This window comes from Miniopterus natalensis, chromosome 1 (genome assembly GCF_054644295.1).
Source record: "Miniopterus natalensis isolate mMinNat1 chromosome 1, mMinNat1.hap1, whole genome shotgun sequence".
In the NCBI taxonomy this organism is placed as follows: Eukaryota; Metazoa; Chordata; class Mammalia; order Chiroptera; family Miniopteridae; genus Miniopterus; species Miniopterus natalensis.
In genome coordinates, this window is record NC_142081.1 from 76,159,403 (window position 1) to 76,178,906 (window position 19,504).

Genomic DNA, 19,504 nt, shown 5'->3' on the forward strand with positions numbered 1-19,504 from the left:
TTTTCCTGCTCTTTTTTTATAGGTATCACCCAGGAACATCATGGGTTTTCAAGAATATATTATTCTAATATGAGATTTTTAACAACTACACTGTATTTATGCATAATACATTTTGTGTCTTATCTTTAGGCTTCTGGACTTTGATTCAGAATATCAGGAGCTCTGGGATTGGCTGATTGACATGGAGTCCCTCGTGATGGACAGCCACGACCTGATGATGTCAGAGGAGCAGCAGCAGCATCTTTACAAGGTTAGAGCTCCCCTTCTTGCTTTTACCTTGCTGTGGAAGATCTGATTAGCCTGACAAGTCTCTCTCTCTCAGGATATCTTTGCGTTCATTGTATGTATCATGGTGTCTATTAGAATTCTCTTCCCTGTCCCCAAACTCATTTCCATCCCTTGTGTGCTGACAGGCTGCACCGACATCATAATTGCAAGAAAGTTCCCTTTATCACATTCTATTTGGTGTAATTCTATAGAAGGACAAAGATTTATCTTCAAGATGAATAGCAATAAAGGAAACTGCATTAATAAATAGACTGAAACAAAATGAAGGGTAAATGGACTTGGTGGCGTGTAACAAAATGTGTTTTGATTGGAGCGCTCAGGTAGATTCTACCCACCCCTCAGATCTTCCCAGAGAAAAAAGAAATGTGCCTTTAGTTTGGCTTGCTGCTCTCAGGGTATAGGGCTTGTCCAATTTAATGTTTATTAGTGATACTTAGAGCAGACGTTGTCATATTAAGTCAATACATTTACGTGTGATTTAAGAAACCTGGCTTGGAACTCACATATTGATTGCAAGCAATCCATCTAATAACTATCTGTATTGTTTCCCATGTCTGCTAATTCACCCTTAGCCTAGTGTGTTTTACCAATTCCTCTTAAACAGTCTTAGAAGTTCTCACAAAACATCCCTGTGATTCTGACTGGAAAAATGGTTGCGAGATTCACAGTGTCTGAAAAAGCTGTTGGGGAGGGTAGAGGGACTTTCCACGGAAATATCAGACTGTAGTAAATCTTCCTCATTTAGGCAATTTTTATTGGAGTAATTCTGACAGTTGTCATCCTTGAATTGCTTTGAGCATATGGCATATTTCAAAGAGCAGATTGTGAATCATAAAAAATAAAATTAATAACTAACCACAGAATCAGCAACAGTATAATGACAAGAAACAACTACCCTCTAGCTTTTTAAAATTTCTTACAGAATAAGAAGTACTTTCAAGGTCAAATAAAAGTTCTCCTCTTCCTTCTTCATTCTTTATCATTTAAGTTACCTTTACTTAATATATTATTTTAACTTTACCCTCCTCTAAAGGGAAATACTTACTTGTACTTTTTCAGGACCTGGTCGAGTTTAATTAATGTCCCCTGGGAATCATCTCGGTTAAGAGAAGATATAAGCTCCCCAGACACTCAGCAAATGGTGCTGTTTTGCTCCCTAAAGGATTCTGTCCAACGTTAACCCAGTTTGTTGACGATTAGCTGCTTCCTGTATGGATAGCTGTCCACATTAACAACAAAACTACCCAATACATCTTCTGGCATGACATATTGTTGGAGTAGCGGTCTCAGCCTAATGCAGCCAGAGCTAGGTGATTTTACATTTTATGTTAGGATCAAGAATTACATATGAAAAATGCCTATACATCTATATTAATTTGTGATGCAAAAATATTTGTTTTACTCCTAAGCTTTAAGATTAAAAATCGAGCCAAACAGGAAAAAAATACAATAGTTACCTAATTGTAAACCATTATCTCAGATTTTATTACACTCATGCTGCCAAATAACATTTTTTTTCTTCCTGATGCATTTTGTGTTTTGCACATAAACCACTATTTTTTCAGAAACAGTGCTATTCTTTGTCAAAATCACATCCATATAATTTACATCACAATTAATAGGAAATCACTGAACAAAAAGTGCAGTCTTCTCTTTCTTGTGGTTTCCTTACAAGTGCCTGGCCTGAGAATTCTCATTCTGGCATATGGCAGGCCATTGTTCCACCCACTCTGGACTTCTGGGTTGCGGTGTTTTTCCAAACGTTTTCCTACCGGGGTTCTTTATTTGTGACTCATGTCTTACCATCATTTTTTTTTGTTTTTAAGTGTTCAACGTATCTCAGTTTATTAGACTAGCACTAACGTTGCATGTGGCTTATAGGCACTATTAAAGATTGAGTTAGAAACCAAGGGCAAATGCTACAGATCTGTAGAGTTTCTCTTTGTATATTATTCCAGAGGTTTGGAAACTTCCAAAGCAATCCTGAGGATATTGACTTAAGGAGTAATTTAGAACTTGGGGTGGCTTCCGAATTAGGAAAACTGATGGAGGATTAATTTCAGGTCTTTGCCAAAAATTCCCATTTCAGTGTCCCATTCCTCTGTTCTAATCTGCTTTTTCAGGAATTAACTGAACTGATGCCTTGGGGGAGGGAGGTTTGAATTATAGAGACCCCTGAAAGCGTAAAGCTTTTCAGTTGGTCCCCAGGCCTTCCTAGGCTTTCACTACCATTTGAGACTACCTTAGTCATTTTTAATCTTTACATTTGCTGGCCCTGAAAGATGCCAATGCTTTATTAGCATTTCTCATCAAGGGCATCATTGACATTTGGGACAAAACAATTTTTTGTTAGTGTGTGGGACTATCCCTTTTAGTTCTGGACAATTGCTGTTTATTTTTCCCATCATTTGGCAGCTCAACAGGACACCCAACCCATTTCACAGCGTTTCCAATCCATCTCACCCTGTCTACATCACCATTTTTTACAGCACTGGAACAGCACCAAGAATAATGCCTTGCACTTGTATTCTCTATGCTGTTAAATAAAGCGCCTTATACAGTCATTGAACTAACAGTGTTGAGTTAAACAATTGAGGATGGGAAGAAGTTCATGATCCCTGGTATTACTGTAAAGAATGAGGTGAAACTTTTAAGCTCAGGGTTGGTAGAATCTCAGGAACTACAGACCAGAAAACCATTGTTCCTTTTATCAGAGAATTGGGGCCTTTTGCTTTCCTCTCTCTAAGGGGCTCTCTGTATTTCATCACTCAACTCCTTACCTGGTAAAGGTGGTCATGCCCAGACCCGGTTTATGCATCGCACAGTCGAAGGCTGATCCCCACATTTGGAAATGTTGGGTTAGAGAAAGTGTAGTAAGATGGTGCTGTGAAAGTGCAGATTTTTTGGCACCGCCTTCCTGACTTTAGATACTAATTTCTTGCCTTTACCTATTTCTTTTATATTCTGGTCTCTGCTAGAAAACCATCTGACCTTAACTCCTAGGCATGGAAATGCAGGTAAATACCCTGACTATTCGTTCAGCAGGCCCCCCATGTGGGGCACCCCAACCAGCAAACTGTCCAAGGAACTTACACAGGAGAAGAATTAGATTTAACCAGCAAAGATCACATTCATACAGCTTGACATACTTTAGAACCTTAAGATTGAAATGGGCTGTAAAGTGGATTTTCTGTTTAAACCATTTTTTGTTATTTTCAGATTGTTAAATATTTAAGACTGTTTTCTTTTCTAACTAATTTTAAACTGCAGGGTCCTGAGAGCAACCTGATTCTTATTAAAAACTAACCACACCCTTGAATATACTTTCTTCTTTAGAGACAGTGAGCCATACTGCTAGTATCTTTCCTCCCCTCTTGTCTGTCTCGCCCAACCTCCGAATCAGGACCTTTTGTACCAATTTTTAAATAAGCATTGGCAACATCGTCAGGGAAACAGAAACTTAGTTTTTTTCTCATTTTTTTCTTCCTCAATCTGAAAATCACCTCCAAGGAGAATTTGCTCCCACTCCCTCACTTACTTTCTCTTCATTCCTCCTACCTTTTTAAGTAGGACAATTTAATTTGTCAAAAGTAACCACTGTGATTTTGAAAGTTCAGCTCCTATTTGTACTAGAGTTACGAAGCCAGAATTCGTAATCACAGGGAGCTGTCACTCTGCTGGTCTTTATGTGCATTAACTATTAATGGAGAAATATTTAAAACCCACTTGCAAAGGAAAAGCTCCATTTTTTCATTTCTACAGATCAAAGGTGGCATTATTCTTGGGCTCGGGGAAGCTCAAGACAGCTCCTCCCCTGTCCTATAAATGCTATAGACGGAGTGACCTGGAAGCATTTCTTCGCACTGCCCTCCGCAGCCAACGGGCTGACTCCAGAATGCGGGGAAGGCGTGCCGGTCAGGGCTCCTCACCTGCACAAAGCTCTGCCTGTTCCCTGTCACCAACAGCGCAGGTGACAGTGCCCCTGTGATCCTGGGTGGGAGTGGGATTCCAGAGTCTAAGGGTTAATTTCAAGGGCCAAGTTTAGAAGTTGCAGTCTGGTGATTTTGGTTATAATTGAACAAAAGCTGTTTTCAGATAGTATGAAGCTTACTAAAAATACCATATTTATAGATTTGCTTCTTGAGCAAATGGCTTAGCTGTTCCTCTTCAATCAAATATTGGATTACATGACTTCTAAAGGGTTAAAAATAACCCTTCCAGTTTAAAATAATATGAAATTAGTAGGCACTTTAACTAAGACCCATATACTTTTAAGGAAGGTACACTGAAGATTTTATATTTAATTGTGAGAATTAGTTATTCATATAGTTCTGCCTTTACAGGGAAAAAAAAAATTCTCCATCTTTCTCCATTGGTATCAGCGTTATACAAATAAGTCCTATGTGCCTCAGGAAAAGAACCACTAATTTCACGTAATACAATGTTCTGCATTTATTCTGCTGTGGATTTGAGAATCTGTTGTTTATGAGAATTCACAGGAAAATAATAAAAATATTTTAAAGTATAAATATAAATTAAAACTGGGGAAAATATACAAAGTTTAGAGTCTGTTTCTATGAAAAGAGTTAATATGTGTGTACACCGTAAGGTTCTACATAGTTGCTAAGGATGACCTCAACATTTTATTCGGGGTTTGCTGGCAGTGAAAACAGAGAGAGAAATGTACTCGATCGCAACATCTTCACTTTCCACAAGGAAAAAGCCACACTTCCTTTGAAGAAATTAAGTTTATTTTGATATTTTGATACAAAAGCATTCTCTTTTAGGATTTTTTATGTAAGGGGTTAGAGTGGTATGGTAGAGAAATGTCTAAGCACAGTGTTTCTTATGAATAAATTTCTCAACAATCGAATTAATCGTTTTTCTCTGGCTCTCTTGCCAGGTAATGTTTAGAGACTTGGAGCACAGCTCCCGCCCAAAGGTGCTCCTTTTGATGAGCATTTGGCCAGGTGGGGTTAACAAAAGAAGATGCCAATATTACATATTGGGAAAGAAGATATTAGGAAAGTGAGAGTGAGAAGACAGGAAAGCAATTGAAATTAGCTAATACAAAGTTAACCAAACAGAAAAGGGTAAAGGAACAAATTAAATTACAGGTAGATGGATGAATAGATAAGAAAACACTAAAACACAAACACAGGCAAATAAAAACAAAGTAAACAATGAAATAAAAGTTGTTTCAGGAAAACACACACAAGAGAGAGGAGAAAGTGGTGCTTTGTACATGTATTTGAAGACAAGCATTACGCCTTTCAAAAGGAACATGCGCACGAAATAGGGTTGGAAATTCTGGGGAAAAAGGAATATAGCGTAAGAGAAGAAAATGTGATCTGGTTGACTTATTATTTTATAACTGCTGATGCCAAAGTAACCTTGTCATAGCTATGAACCAATTGTAGAAAACAGATTGATCATGCTAGCCCCATATTTTATAAATTCCCAAATTTCAACCCTCTATGATAATTCTCTTTTATTTTTTCTGGACCAGCTTGATCTAAATAATCTCAGATGTGGCTTGATACCTTTCTGACTGAGCTTAAGTTCCTAAAAATGTACAAAGTCCAGAACATAGTAGCTAGACTTAAAATAGAAGAAAATCCATTAACTTAAAAAAAATAATTTCACATGTTGGTATATAGAATAGAAGAAATACACATAAAAAAATTAAATTCTGTTAATTAGGCCTTATGTTGGAATTTCAGTACCCGAATTCCTACCTTGATTGTTCAAAATGAAGCAGATTACTAGTTATTAAAGCAGTCAAGGTAAAACCATACCAGGTATATCAGGCAAGAGACCCTAATGGTGATTTTTACCTCTTTCCCAGTAGATTAATTGTAGAGCCTAATTGTATGTTAGATTAAAACTCCATTAAGATAAGAAAAATATGCTTAAAATCATTATAATATTTTAAATAGCATTATCTAGTCATTTTTAAAGTGATCAGAATGGAAAAACCTAGGCTGTCTCCACTGCTATCTAGAAATGAAATTGTTGTTCTGTGTTTATTAAAGTTCAAAAAGTCCTTAGATTACTTGTCATATTAATTTGAGCTAGGATGAATTAGTGTTTGCTATGAATATTTGAATAGATATATATTTTTTTCCTTTTTTGAGAGACAGAAAAACTCATCCTAAACATGTTTAGAAGAGAAAGTAGATGTATATGGTTTCTGAACAATATATGAAACATTGCGTATGCTGGAGCTTATAATTCCTATTCGAATCACTTTTTTTAAAAAAGGGAAAAAAAGATGTTCAGAGACTAGTGCGCCAGGCAGGAGCTGGCTCGGGCAGAGGGGCGGGGAGGGGAAGGCGGCCCTCGGAAGGTGCGCGCCCCGGGCGGCCTCGGCGCGATGCCTGCCGCTCCCTCGGCCTGCCTCTCCCTGGCCGGCCTGCTCTGGCCTGGAGTGGATCAAACAGGCCGTGGGGAAAGTTCCCCTCATTTGCATCACTTCTAGACAGCCCTGTCGTACTCTTTGCTGACAGGAAATCACTGTCTTTGTCACCTTTTCTCAGGGCCCTCCTTTTGGCAGAGATGGGCCATGTGACCGCGCTTAATCACAACAACAGGGCTGGCTCGGGACTCAATGACATGTTTTCCTCAGCACTTCAATAAATGGGGTAGCGGAGTCAGTAGGAAATGACTACATTAATTTTAGAGTGAAAAGATAATTAACACTTGAAGGACTAATGCTGCAACCTATGGAATTATTATTCAAATTGAAGTTAATTTATCAAAAACTTGTGAAAACTATCTCCCCTAATGCAACTGTTGGAGAAAATAAATCTTGAATCTTAAGAGTTGGGATTAGGAAAAAGGCAGGGAGAGAGGGGCTTTGGATGAGAGGGGGAGAGGAAAGGGGGGAAGAGAGAGGGAAATCATAGCAAGCAGTAACTGTGTTTGAAAAAGCAACTTAAATAGGCTAAAACTTCAACGTTTGGGAAGCTGGAGCATGTAAAACGCTTACTTAGATGATATGAATAGGACACTGGGAAACAAAAGCTGCAGTGTGCTCCTAGAAAACTGTGCTTAAAGGAGTCTCCTTGGCAACAGAAATGCAGTTCCAAAAGTAGGCAGAACTTTCCTCAGAAAACATACTATTAATAACAACCTTCCGGAACAACTTGGAACAATTTGGCGACTTGGCAATAATGATGCCAAGTGTTCTGCAAATTAATCTAACACATAATAGTTACTTTTCCCTTGCCTGTAATTCTGCCGGACCCTACCTAGAGCTCACTGCTTTTCAGTGGTACGAATGTGAAAATATTTCTAAATGTTGTCATGGAAAAAGAAAACCCAAAGAAATGCTAGTGGCCAACAGTGAACCAATGCTCGCGTTCAGCCCTTTGGAATCTACAGGAGAACTTACTTTAATGAGTTTATTCCAATGAAAGCTACTGCATTTAATATCCCATTCCAACAAAAATGCTTCCCCGACCAAACTTGGTAAAGAGTTAATAGCCTGAGACTTACTGAGATGTGAAGCACATCTTGAGGCCATTGGTTATATAAATGTAACGCTTCACTAAATACGTGCTGGGTGTTATTTTTAAAAGCATCATCATTTCTTGTCAGCCCAGAGAATAAACTAATCTTGGATCTATTTGACCAATGGGAATCATTTGAATTCTCCTGAAGGCTATATATTCACCAGCCAAGGAAGAGTGTTCCCCAACTCTGACCTTTCTTGAATCCTTGGATCTAAAGGTTAAATGTAATCAATATCTCATTGCGCTGCTTGGTTTCAGGGTAATAAGGAATAACCATCATGTTAAAATCCAAATGATTACAGATAGCACTTAAATGAGTTGACCTGTTTGGGAGCTTTTATTAATTGCAATCAGGATAATCATTAGAGTTTGCTAATAAAATTTTGGATTAAATTGCAAAAATTTCAGCCTTTAACTTTTGAAAAATGACTTTTACTTAGTTAGATGTGAATATGCAGTGTTTCCTCCTGTGTTGAGCTAAGAGATTTGGCTTTAACCCCACATATTTGTACATTTCTTTTTGGTTTTATAAAAGAAATTAGAGGAACATTTACATTCCTCATAAGAAAGGTTGTTTGGTTCACTGCCACCTTTGGCTTCTGAACTGCTCAATACTATGTATGTGTTTCAGGTCAGTGAGTTAATGGAAACGTCCCTCACCTGCTTTTTAGCATTTCCTATTTTTAAATTACTTATCTTTAGTGGTTATATTCATACTTGGGCTAATCTGGTTTGAAGCTAGAAAAAAAATTTTATGATGTGTGATTAAACTTTACAGACAACCGTGGTATAAACTGGAGTTTGTTTGTGTGTGTTTTTGAAGTAGCAAAGTTTAAAGATGAAAACCAAGGATTCTCACTGACAAGGAGGTCTTCATATAAAAAGGATAAGTGTTAGGTTTAATCTTCCATGCAATCACATCAGGAAGCCACTGGTTATTATAACAATAACCACAGGGAAGTATATAAGATATATATGCAACTGAATCCAAATATTTTGTCTTTATTAGTCATTCTAGTTTTTATAATTTATTAGAATTTCCTGCACACATTTCTAAAGCAGAAAGGTAGGGCAAAAGGGTGCCTAGATAATGTTTTAGTTATTTCAAAAGAAGTCCTAGCACCTGTTCAAAATAGGCTCGTGAGCCCTGGGGTGGGGCTGTGGGTGGAGCACAACCCTAGTGCTTTCACAGATAAACTCATTAACCTCCTTCCTTCTTGTCCTTTGGTCACTACCATGTCTAACTTTAGAGGGAGTTGAATTTGTTGTTGTCCAAGGGACATCATATTTGGAGTATTAAGAATTCCCCAACTCAATTATCTTTATTGTTAAATGTCCATACTGCCTTAAACCCCATTCTTAGGATTTCTTTGGGGTAAAAAAGAATACACTCTATCAGATGCAGATATTTGGTAGGGGGTAGGAGAATAATATTGAAGTAAATGCCAATTTTAACATCTAATTTAAATGGAAGGGCACTGGGAAGGGAAGATGGAGTGATAGAGGGAAGAAATCCAGATAAGGAACCAAGAGCAGTTGTTATCTACTTCATCATTTAATAAAAAGAGAAATGTGTGTGTTGTGTGTGTGTGTGTGTGTGTTATGAGATAGGAATAGGACAGAGGAAGAAAAAACTAACCTTGGCCAAATCTTACTATCCGACTCTGCCCGTGACGTATGCACATTACCTTATTTAATGTTCTCAATGCTCACGGATTATTTTCCCCGTTTCAATGGACTCTGAGCCTGAAACACAGAGAAATTAAGTGACCAACCTAAAAGACACAGAACTAGCTTCTCAGTCAGGTTAGGCTAGGGTTTGCTGCTATAACCACCCCCGAATCTCAAAGGTTTAAAGCTGCAAAGATTTATTTATCATGCATACATATCCATCACAGGTTGGCGATGGGCTCTGCTCGGCATGTTCTTTCTCCAGGACTCAGACTAATGGTCCAGCCACCTTCTTCAATATTCTTTCAAAGTGGCAAAGAGAAAAGAGACTTCTGGAGGGTTTCAGTCTGGCCGTGCCTTCTGCCTGAAAGACACACGTGTCACTTCCTCTCAAAATCATTGGCCAGAGTGAATCATATGGTTCCACCCTACCCCCTCCTGGATGGGGAAATGCACCCCCACTATATGCCTGAAAGGCAGAAAGCTAGAAACACTTCTTGAGCTATTCCAATAACTACCACAAGAAATGCGTAAATAAATCAGGGTGTGAGCCCAGTCTGCTGGGCTCCAACACCCAGGCTTTCTTTCATGTGCTGCTTGCCAACTCACTGTCTTCTCTACAACAGGCAAATTCCTGCAAGAACATTATTTCCTCCCTCTGCATGAGCTTGTGGTGCTAAGATAGAAAAAAGAAGGTCCTAAATGTTCAGGCCGTACCTCTGCAGAGGAAACATGATGAACTTGGGCTAGCCCGTTAGCCGATCACCAGGCTGTTCTGTGAAAGCCCCCACGCTTTCTTAAGCACCTCAGCACCCTGGGGAAGGTTGCCATGTTGAGCCTCACAGCACCCTCCTGTATTCTGTCAGATTCAGGAAAGCTGAGACTGAAAATGTTTATGTTTTGGGGAGAGACGCACTAAAGGCTGCATTGCCCTAGGAGAATTCGGCCTCATGGATCTGTTATTGCCAAAGGGAGTTTACTGAAGAAGAACCCCCATGGAGAGATGTCTAGAAAAAAGAAAATTCTAGAGGAGTATCCTTTGCAGAAAAACCACTTTTTGGTCCTCTCAAGGAAGCAAAGCAAATGCAATTCTCAGAAATAAGGGCATCCCAAGCACGTTCTGCATAGCGTGGGCATTTGTGAAGCTTATACATTCCTAAACTAGGCACCTCTCTACACGGTGTCCCCAACGAGGCCCTCGGGGGGAAGCGGTGATCTTCCTGCTGAACCTTGATTCATTTACGTAAGACACACACCCACACACACCCACATGCACACACATTTTCTTTTTTCTAAAGCTAGAGAAGAGTCAACCAGATTAATACCCTTTATTGCTTTTGTGGCTCATTTTAATTTTTCTTTCAAACTTTCTCAAACCAGAGCACTGCAGCCTTTCTCCAGAAGGATATCTATACGGCCCTGAAACTCACCTGTACTTACTGTTTCAGCTGCTTTCCTAGGGAGTTGGTTCCATATGCTCATAGACGTTTGCACAAAGAAAACTGGTGATTGGTGACATTTCCCTTGCCCTCTCATTTAGCCATGAAACTAGGAAGTTTGTGGAGGAGGTATACATGACATAGTTATGTACACACACCTATGTGTGTTTACCCATATATACACATGTATACAAAGTATTGACTTCTTTAATTTTTAAAAAAATCTATCATCAGGATTGAATTTGAATGAAATATGCCTTGGACCAGATACACTTGCAGTCCCAAGACATTTAAATCATGCATATATAAATAACTATATAAAGTCCCTTCTATATGCCAAGTTTCAGTCTGGAGCTCATTTCTGTGTTATAAATCTCGACATATTGGACTTTGTTGCCTTCATTACAATAGCATTATCGCTATCAATACTCACAGGAGCCTCCCCAAGAGGGCCCTCCTGGAGCACAATTTAGTCAGGAGTTCTTTCTTACTAATTAAATTCATACTTTTAATAATGATGATAGAATTGGACTTTGTGGACCAAATCTGAGAATGAATGATTGTAACTTTTGTTATATTTCACACTCCACGAGGGCAGGGCTCACCTTCAGTGCCTAGCACAGTACCTGTCACAGAGCAGAAACTCAGTATATGCTGAGAAACATTTTTCCAATAAGGCTTATTCAATCACCTATTAATTAAATTCTATTAATCAGAACTGTGCTATCAATTCATTACTTTTGCAAGAAAACAATTATGTTTTCATGCTGTGGTTATTGAGTAAAACTTTTTAGTCTCTTCTTATATTGTATATAAAAACAAAACAAAAATATCTCTCTTTGAAGAACCAAAGTGTATTAAGGACAGTTCTTAATACCCAGAGTACTCAAATTTGGCCAGGTTGATATGAGGGAGAGAAAGATGGCAGGGAAAGAAAGATGGGGGTGGAAGGGAAGGACAGTGACATCCATGTCTGACACAAATGGTACAAAAATGTACAACTAGTCACCCAACCTCTACAACTAGTCTCCAAGTGTAGTGTTTACCAATATATTCTTGACTTTGTAGACAATCCCAGTATAATTATTTATACATTCTAACGTGACACCTAAAAATAGAACAGTAAATGTAGGTAAACATGAACAGTCATTAAAAAATCCTAAGTGTATCAGCACAATGTATTCTTGTACCATAGTTAGCAGGAGAGTTTACTGACACCTTTGTTGTAAGAAATTAGGTTTGACTTCAGATAAATGTGTGTCTAAAAACGTAATAATGAAGGGGGTGAGAAAAACAATAAGAGGTTTGCACTTGGGCTGGCTCTTCAATCCAAGTCCATCATGATGAGAGTGAAGGCGGAGAGTCTAAGTGACTAATTTTTCCAAAGCTACGTCAGAATATGAAAATTAAAAAATTAAATTTCAGTGCTATAATATCAAGAGAAGGCTGAAATTTCAAAACTTTCTTCCATTTTCATTAAAGAAAAAGTTTTACCTTTTATAACTTTTAAAAACAATGTACCATTTAAAATCAGAATTTGATGAAGATCTGTGATGAATTCACTTCTTCGCCAATTTGTGTCCACCTTGGGATCCTTTGGGGTTCGCTTTCTTCCCGCTGAACTTTGTCTTTCCTCCCCCACGTTCCTCAGCTGGGACATGCTGACATTTGAAAATATGCATGAAGAACTGTCCTCTCTGGGTAATTTTTCTCTCTTTTTCCTCCCTCTCTTCTGCCTGGTGATGCTAGAGACCTGATTCTGTGAATCACTGGTTTTCTTATAAAGTCACGGACAAAACTCCTCGCTTTCATTAAAACTTAAGTCTAAATGAATCTCTGGAGCTGAGCTCATTGAATTCTTTCTCTACACCATGGGGATATAGCAAAGGAACTGAAGTTTGGCTAGCATTTTATAGTCCATGTTTTGATGATAGTTTAAGAGGCTCCGTCGGTCCAAATTTGGGTTAGAAAAAGAAATAAGGTATGGAAACACTGCCCGAAACCTTTTTATTTACAAAAATTTCCAGGGATACCATGAGCAGGGACAGAAATCTCATGTGACAGCCAGCTCTTGTGGGATGTTTGAGCTCACCAAGTTCAGGAAATAGTTCCAGAAAGCTGATTGGAGTGCAAAGATTTTTTATTATTATTATTAACTGAAGTGAATAATGTTGCCTACGCGTTGTCCAGACTGCTGCTCAGACCCATGCCCCACTGGGGTGGACGTCTCCCCAGGGTTGGTAATGTTTGGCACTCAATAAATAATTTCTGAATTGCATCACTTGCTTAATGAGTGTTTTCTCCTGAATCGTACAAAGTGAATCTCTTATAGATTTTGTACAGTTATTTATTTCCAGGGGAAGTGGAAATTTTACCTGGAGTTTCAGGACTGCAGGTGACCTAGAAAAAAACCTTTATTTCATCTCCTGCTTTTCAAAGATTGTTTTTTGTCCATTCCCGAGAGGAGAGAATTTGTCCTTTGTTCAAGAACTTTCCAGAGGGAATTCACAATCTCCCATTAAAATGTGTAACAACTCTCCCTGCCCTGAGAGTCTTCTAATATCTAGTGTAAACCCCTTCTGTTGTTAGGTTTAACTCTCAGATTGGCCAACACCCATGCTCTGTAATTATTAACCTCCTCTGTTTTCTACATAGTCACACTTCTCAAGCTTTGGCAATTTTCTTTAAGTTACAAAATCTTTTAAAATTCCTTTATTTCAGTTTTGTCTACACTCCATCTAACTGAAACCACGTCCATCTTCTTTTGTAGGAGAAAATACGCTAACATTGAGAGACTCCTGGTAAATTCATATATCTGAAGGGCTTCAACCAGCTTGTGGGTTTCTCCATCAGGTTTTTTGGCTTCCTCTTATTAAAAGTTAATAAAATAGTTCATGGATGGCTTGGAAGAGGAATGTGGCCTGTCTGAAAAGGCATGACTTACAGTGTATACCTAGGGGAAACAAAGTTTAAAAAGAAAAAGGAAATGACATAAAAATGGACCAAAAACCCTTCCCCCCATTTAGGCACTGAGCTGCCTTTTCTCCCAGTGGATGCATAATCTATTATTTATGTAAGAATGAGCATTGTGCTCTGGCTCGCATTCCGTTTGGAGCATATACACTATGACAGTTTCCTCGGCTTGTTGGTGTAGATGTGGCTATCTATTTTTAATACATTGATTTTGTCCTGTTTCATGCTTGCTTACATCTGTTGTTATGAAAACTGACATAAAGTTTTTAAACATAAAAGAAATGATGGAGAAAGAGATGGTAAGAGACAGCATTTCAGGGGAACATGAGGTGGAGACACAGGAGCCACGTCTCCGTGGAAGGAAATGGAAAGCAGCCTCTGCAGGGGAGCTGGGAGGAGGGTGAGAACAGGCCGCGCTCACAGGGGGAAGCTGCCCCTGGCTACAGAAAGCGCTGCTCAGGGAGAGGGGGCACAGTACATTTTCCACCAGATTATTTAAACTTTTAAAGCTGGAGTTTTCAAGCTTGTGAAACGGGGATAACACCCACCTTGAAAGGCTGCTAGGATTCAACGAGGTGACGCATGTGAGGGGCTTAGCCTTGTGTTTGGTAGATAGTATGAACTCAGTACATAACACAGCACCAGAGGTTGACAAACTACAGCCTCAAGATCAAATCCAGCCCACATCCTCTTTCTTAAATAAAGTTTTATCGGAACACAGCCAGGGGCATTCATTTAGGTATTGTCTATGGCTGTTTTTGTACTATACTATCAGAGGTGGGTAGTTTGAACAGTGGTCATATGGCCTGCATGCCTAAACTATTTACTAACTGGCTCTTCACAGAAAATGTTTGCCTGTCCCTGGTTTAAATAATTATTATTATGGCAACACTTCAGGAATATACATTATTCTACAGACTAGAATGATTGTCCAGTTCAGTTTTAGGTCTGTTGTATTGTAATAATACCTGTTGACTACCATTCTTTTGCCCAAGGCTCTGTTTTTTTGTTTTTTGTTTTTTTTGTAACAGCCCCAAGCCTGTTTTGCTTGATTTCCAATGTAGCATAAATGGTTAATTGGTTCATTTCACCACCAGGTGGCCTCCTATACTCTATTGTGCTTGTGGGACTCAATGGGAAGCAGAAAGTGGCTCTAATACACTTCTTTCAACTTTGGCTGTTATTCTGCTCTTAGCACTTCTCTGGTGGCTTGTCTGCTCTGAAATCGCTCTACGAACCTTACATTTTGTGTTTGGTCCTGAAACATGAATTCACAGTGACCCTCTTAGAAAATGAATTATAAATCAGAGAAGCAGTTAAAACAGTAAAAACAAAAATAAAATATTTAAATGCACACACACACATATATCAAAGTGAATTCTTTAAAAAGAAGCGTGGCTATCACCCTTAGAGCTTTACCATGACTCAGTCCCACTCTCAGGTATACTGGCAGTATTAACTGATCTGGAAGCTTCCTTGGAAAAAGACAAAAGCCACTGCCACTCAGATCTCCATGTAATTTCTCTTGAAGAGCAAGGACAGACTTCACCTCAGTGCCCCAGTTTCTTTAAGTTATATTATTCTCTAGATCCCCTTCTGAATTTTCTTTGATCTTATTTTTAAACTTTCTAAAGACCCATGTTAGAAAAAAGGTTGGGAATCTGTGTGATAAAGCACCAGAGGAGGTGGCCGGATTCTCCTTGGGCAGTTTCATTTTCAACATCTGTAGTGTGAGGGGGATGGACTGGTCTATTCCACTTCAGTGTTTTCTCTTTGGTGAAAAATTAAAGATTGTTCTTAGTAGTAATTGATTTTACCCATAAACAAGCTGGCAAAATCAGAATTTTAGGAATTCAATTTCAAAGCCTAAGGAAACTCATGAGTAAATATTATTTTTTGGAAAACTACCACAAAAAGTGTGTCATTTCTAAATGCAACATTGTTTTTGGTTCATTTTAAGTAGGAGCCCTAAGTACATATTTTATAGGCCTTCTGAGGCCCTTCTCTTCCACTTCACTTTCACTCAGTGGCAGACGACTTCTCATTTGAATTCTCAACACTGTCTTCTGCTAAAGCTGCCATGGAAGCTCAGCTTTCTCTTCGACGGATTATTTCCCATACATTTTAATTTTCCTACCATTTTCCTTTAGTCAGAATTATCAAATGCTTCTCAAATTTCTTTAGAGCATAGAACAGATATATTCCTTACATTTCCATTGAAATGGGGTCACTTCATAGCTCATGAAGAACCTGTGCTTACCTTCTGTGTGCGTTGCACTATGTGTAATTCACTGGTTTTATTTGAATTGTCACATTGGATGTCATGGCAAATACAGCTAAAGGCGTTCGCTGTCTATGAGGAAAAGACCAGAAAGGTCTCTTGGGCATTTTGGTGAGGAACAGGCTTACATTTGAATTCAAAGTCTACCTTGGGAGACCAGTGACAGGCAATCACACTAATTCCAAATTCCCTACTGGGGCTACTTCTCTGGAGAGCTGTCTGGTTAAAGGCAGATTCATATTTGCATGGGGAAAAATTGACTATAAGTTTCTTTCCACTTAATTAGCATCAATCCCAACTAATAGTTTATGAAACTCGTCTCACTTTCTGTGTGCCTAAGCACAGGGACATTTCTTACCTTACTTCTCTTTCCTCGCATATATTTTTTAAATTATGTGTGTTCATATGTCCTAATACATATATTAGGAATTACTGGTGTAACGATTCAACCTTTACTTTAGAAGGAAGGCAGAGTAAGGAATGATTCTGTCTGCTGTTCGTGACTATGAAGATGAAGCGATAAGTATTAGTTAGGTATTACTATAAGCTATAGAGAGCAAAATAAAAGGAAGGTTATCTTTTTCCATAAGTAATTTATAATTCATTTCAAAAAGTAAAACAAAACAAAAAACCATGAAATGATAGCAAAGAGCACATTGCGTAGTACAAGAAAATAACTGCTGGTCTTAGAACTCTTCATAGAAGAAATGAGATTTGAATTGGGCCTTGCTGGATAGAATATAAATAAGTGGAATGGAGAGAGCTGTATTGCAAAAGAATGCAATATGGGGAAAAACCCTCAGATCTGGGAATGAGTTTGACATGCTCCTAGGACTTTACCAAAATCAGGAAGACACACTGGGGGAAGAGTCGCAAAGCAATGGCAAATCCTACTAGCTTTCATCTGTGTGTTCAGTGAAAGTTAATAAAAGGCAAGGTTCTTTCCTATTGAATAGTGAATCCTACAGTGTTTCATTTAGTAAAGGCAAGTTATATACATAAATATACAAACTAGTGACATAAAAGAGATGAGAAAAGTTATGCCAGAGGTCATATTTTCTTAGCAGGCAACACTTGGTTCAAGTTTGAACGAACACTCATATATAATGTGTATTATGGAAAAGGAATTGTTCCAGGATCTCTGCATATATTAGCACATTCAGTCCTCACAGCAACCTTGTGAAAGAAGTATTAATATTATCCCCAGATGAGCAATTAAGGCACAAGGAATTGAGCAGCTAGTAAACAATGCAAGCAAAGTTTTAAAATGGGCAAGCTGATTCCAAGCATGTGTTTTCATTTTTTAAAATTTTTATTTATTTATTTATTTTGCCCATCTCATTGATTCACAAGTTAAAATGTTTAGCATGAATCCTTTTCTGTCACCATGTTTATTAAACAGTGATTAAATGGTTATGTGTGTATAGGTTTTGAGACATAGTTATATTAGTATTACTGGGCAGTACCAACATGATCCTTTCTCCCTTTATTAAGGGTAGAGAAAATGGTAACACCTAGTTGATATATTTTATAAAAGATGGAAAAACATATACGTATATAATATGTATTACATGTATTGTTTACCTTGCTAGTGGCTCCACTCAGATGTGACTTATTTTACCTTTTTCCTTACTTTACGGTACCTTATTTCTAAGACAGATGATAAAACAACTATGAAATTTGCAGACTTACCTGCAAATGGGTAACAGACCAAAAATTTTTATTCTAAAAGTCAAGTGTTTTAAAATTGAAAACTGTTTTTTTAAATGGTGCATTTACATAGAGATCAGAAACCTTGTACAGACATGATCTAATTACTTATTAATATATCAGTGGTGAGTATGCCATTGTCACTGTTTTACAGATGGGATGACCATGGAGATATGAAATGACTTCCTTTAGGTCTTGAGCAAGTCATCCATAGAGCAAAGGCAGAGGTGATAGTCAAGGGGAAGGTGGCCCACTGAAGGGGCTCCCTATCAGTGATGCTTAGGGAAAATCCTCTAAGTCAACGTGTTAGTACCTATTTCTTCCTGAAAGGCTACCCTAAATGGCCACATCCTGGCTCTTCTGCCTCTTTTCCTCTTAGTGAATTTTTGCAGCCCTGAAGCACATTTTTAAATCATCATTATGATATTCTCTCATTTCATTATTTCAGGGAAATTATTAGCTGAAGACCTCTCTAGATGCGATTTCCTCCCTCTTCTTCAATACTCTATTTTTACATAGTTTTTGTGATTTCTTTTCTGTAGGCTAGATGTGGTTTCCCATATCTGGTTAAACCTTAGTAATTTCCTTTATTTCCCTCTTACCTTCTCTCCATCTGTCTACGCACCCCCATCGTTTGTTCTCTAAACTTTCACCCCCGCCCCTTCCCTGCTCTGTCACTCTCAGGATGGGAAACGCACGCACAGTGCTTCTCTATAGCGCAGCTCTTCTGATAAACTTTCTTGAATGTTTATGGCAAACTCCCTTATACAGCTTGAAAAATGTGCCCCAAAGCAGCTATCATAACCCAGACTTGCTCTTTATAGTCTTAGTTTATACTGATAAACTTTCGCCTGTGCCCTAGAGCTTCTTCAAACCCTGGGCCTTCATTCCTCTGAATGACAGGTATCACCACCAGTGAGAACTCGCCTATCAGCACTTTTAGCCTCAACCTCAAGCTATTAAAAATCTATTGAGGTTTGGATGCCGAGTCTACACGAAAATGAACCCGGCCATTAAGGCCACAAGAGTGGGGGTTTTAAGCGTGCTTTGACTGTTCCAAAGTCATTCTGACTGGCACTCTTGATCTTATTTACATTATACTCCCAGGGGCCACCAATTTCCCCAGACTTCTGGACTAATAGATATCTAAAGACGTATATTTAAGAAGAACAGCACGGCCCAGCAAACTGAACTGAAATTCCTCCTGAAAATTCCATTTCTGGGTTTTGGCACTATCTTACTGACCTTGGGCAAGTCACTTAGCTTCTGTGTATCAATCTTTAATCTGCAAGACAGAAGTGATAATACTCACTTTCCCTTGGGCTTGCCGAAGGAGAGCAGAAAGGAGAGCAATCCATTGAAATGACAGTCAAGCTTTCTGAGGCTGGAGCAACAAACAGTGCTTAAAGCTTAAAGCCTGGAATCTCCCAGTTTTATTTTCTTAAAATCTTTCTCTGGTAAATATGGACGTGTACCCTAAAGGAAAGAAAAGAGAGATGCTGGAACAGAAAGGTTCTGAAGTCATAGCAGACTGGTGTTAGAGTTGGAAATTGTACCCAACCTCTTGCATTCTGATCCAATGTCATTACTATGAGAAAACACAGAACTCATAAAAGGTGTCCTTA

General features: G+C 38.5%; 1 protein-coding gene across 1 annotated transcript in view; it reads left to right on the plus strand.

Annotated features, from left to right (window-relative positions):
• AKAP6 (A-kinase anchoring protein 6) overlaps window positions 1–19,504 on the plus strand; it is a 518,419-nt gene that overhangs the window by 409,908 nt on the left and 89,007 nt on the right. The window contains exon 10 of the mRNA XM_016209490.2: window positions 130–250. Coding sequence (XP_016064976.2) covers window positions 130–250 — 121 coding nt within the window. The remainder of the gene's footprint in view (window positions 1–129; window positions 251–19,504) is intronic.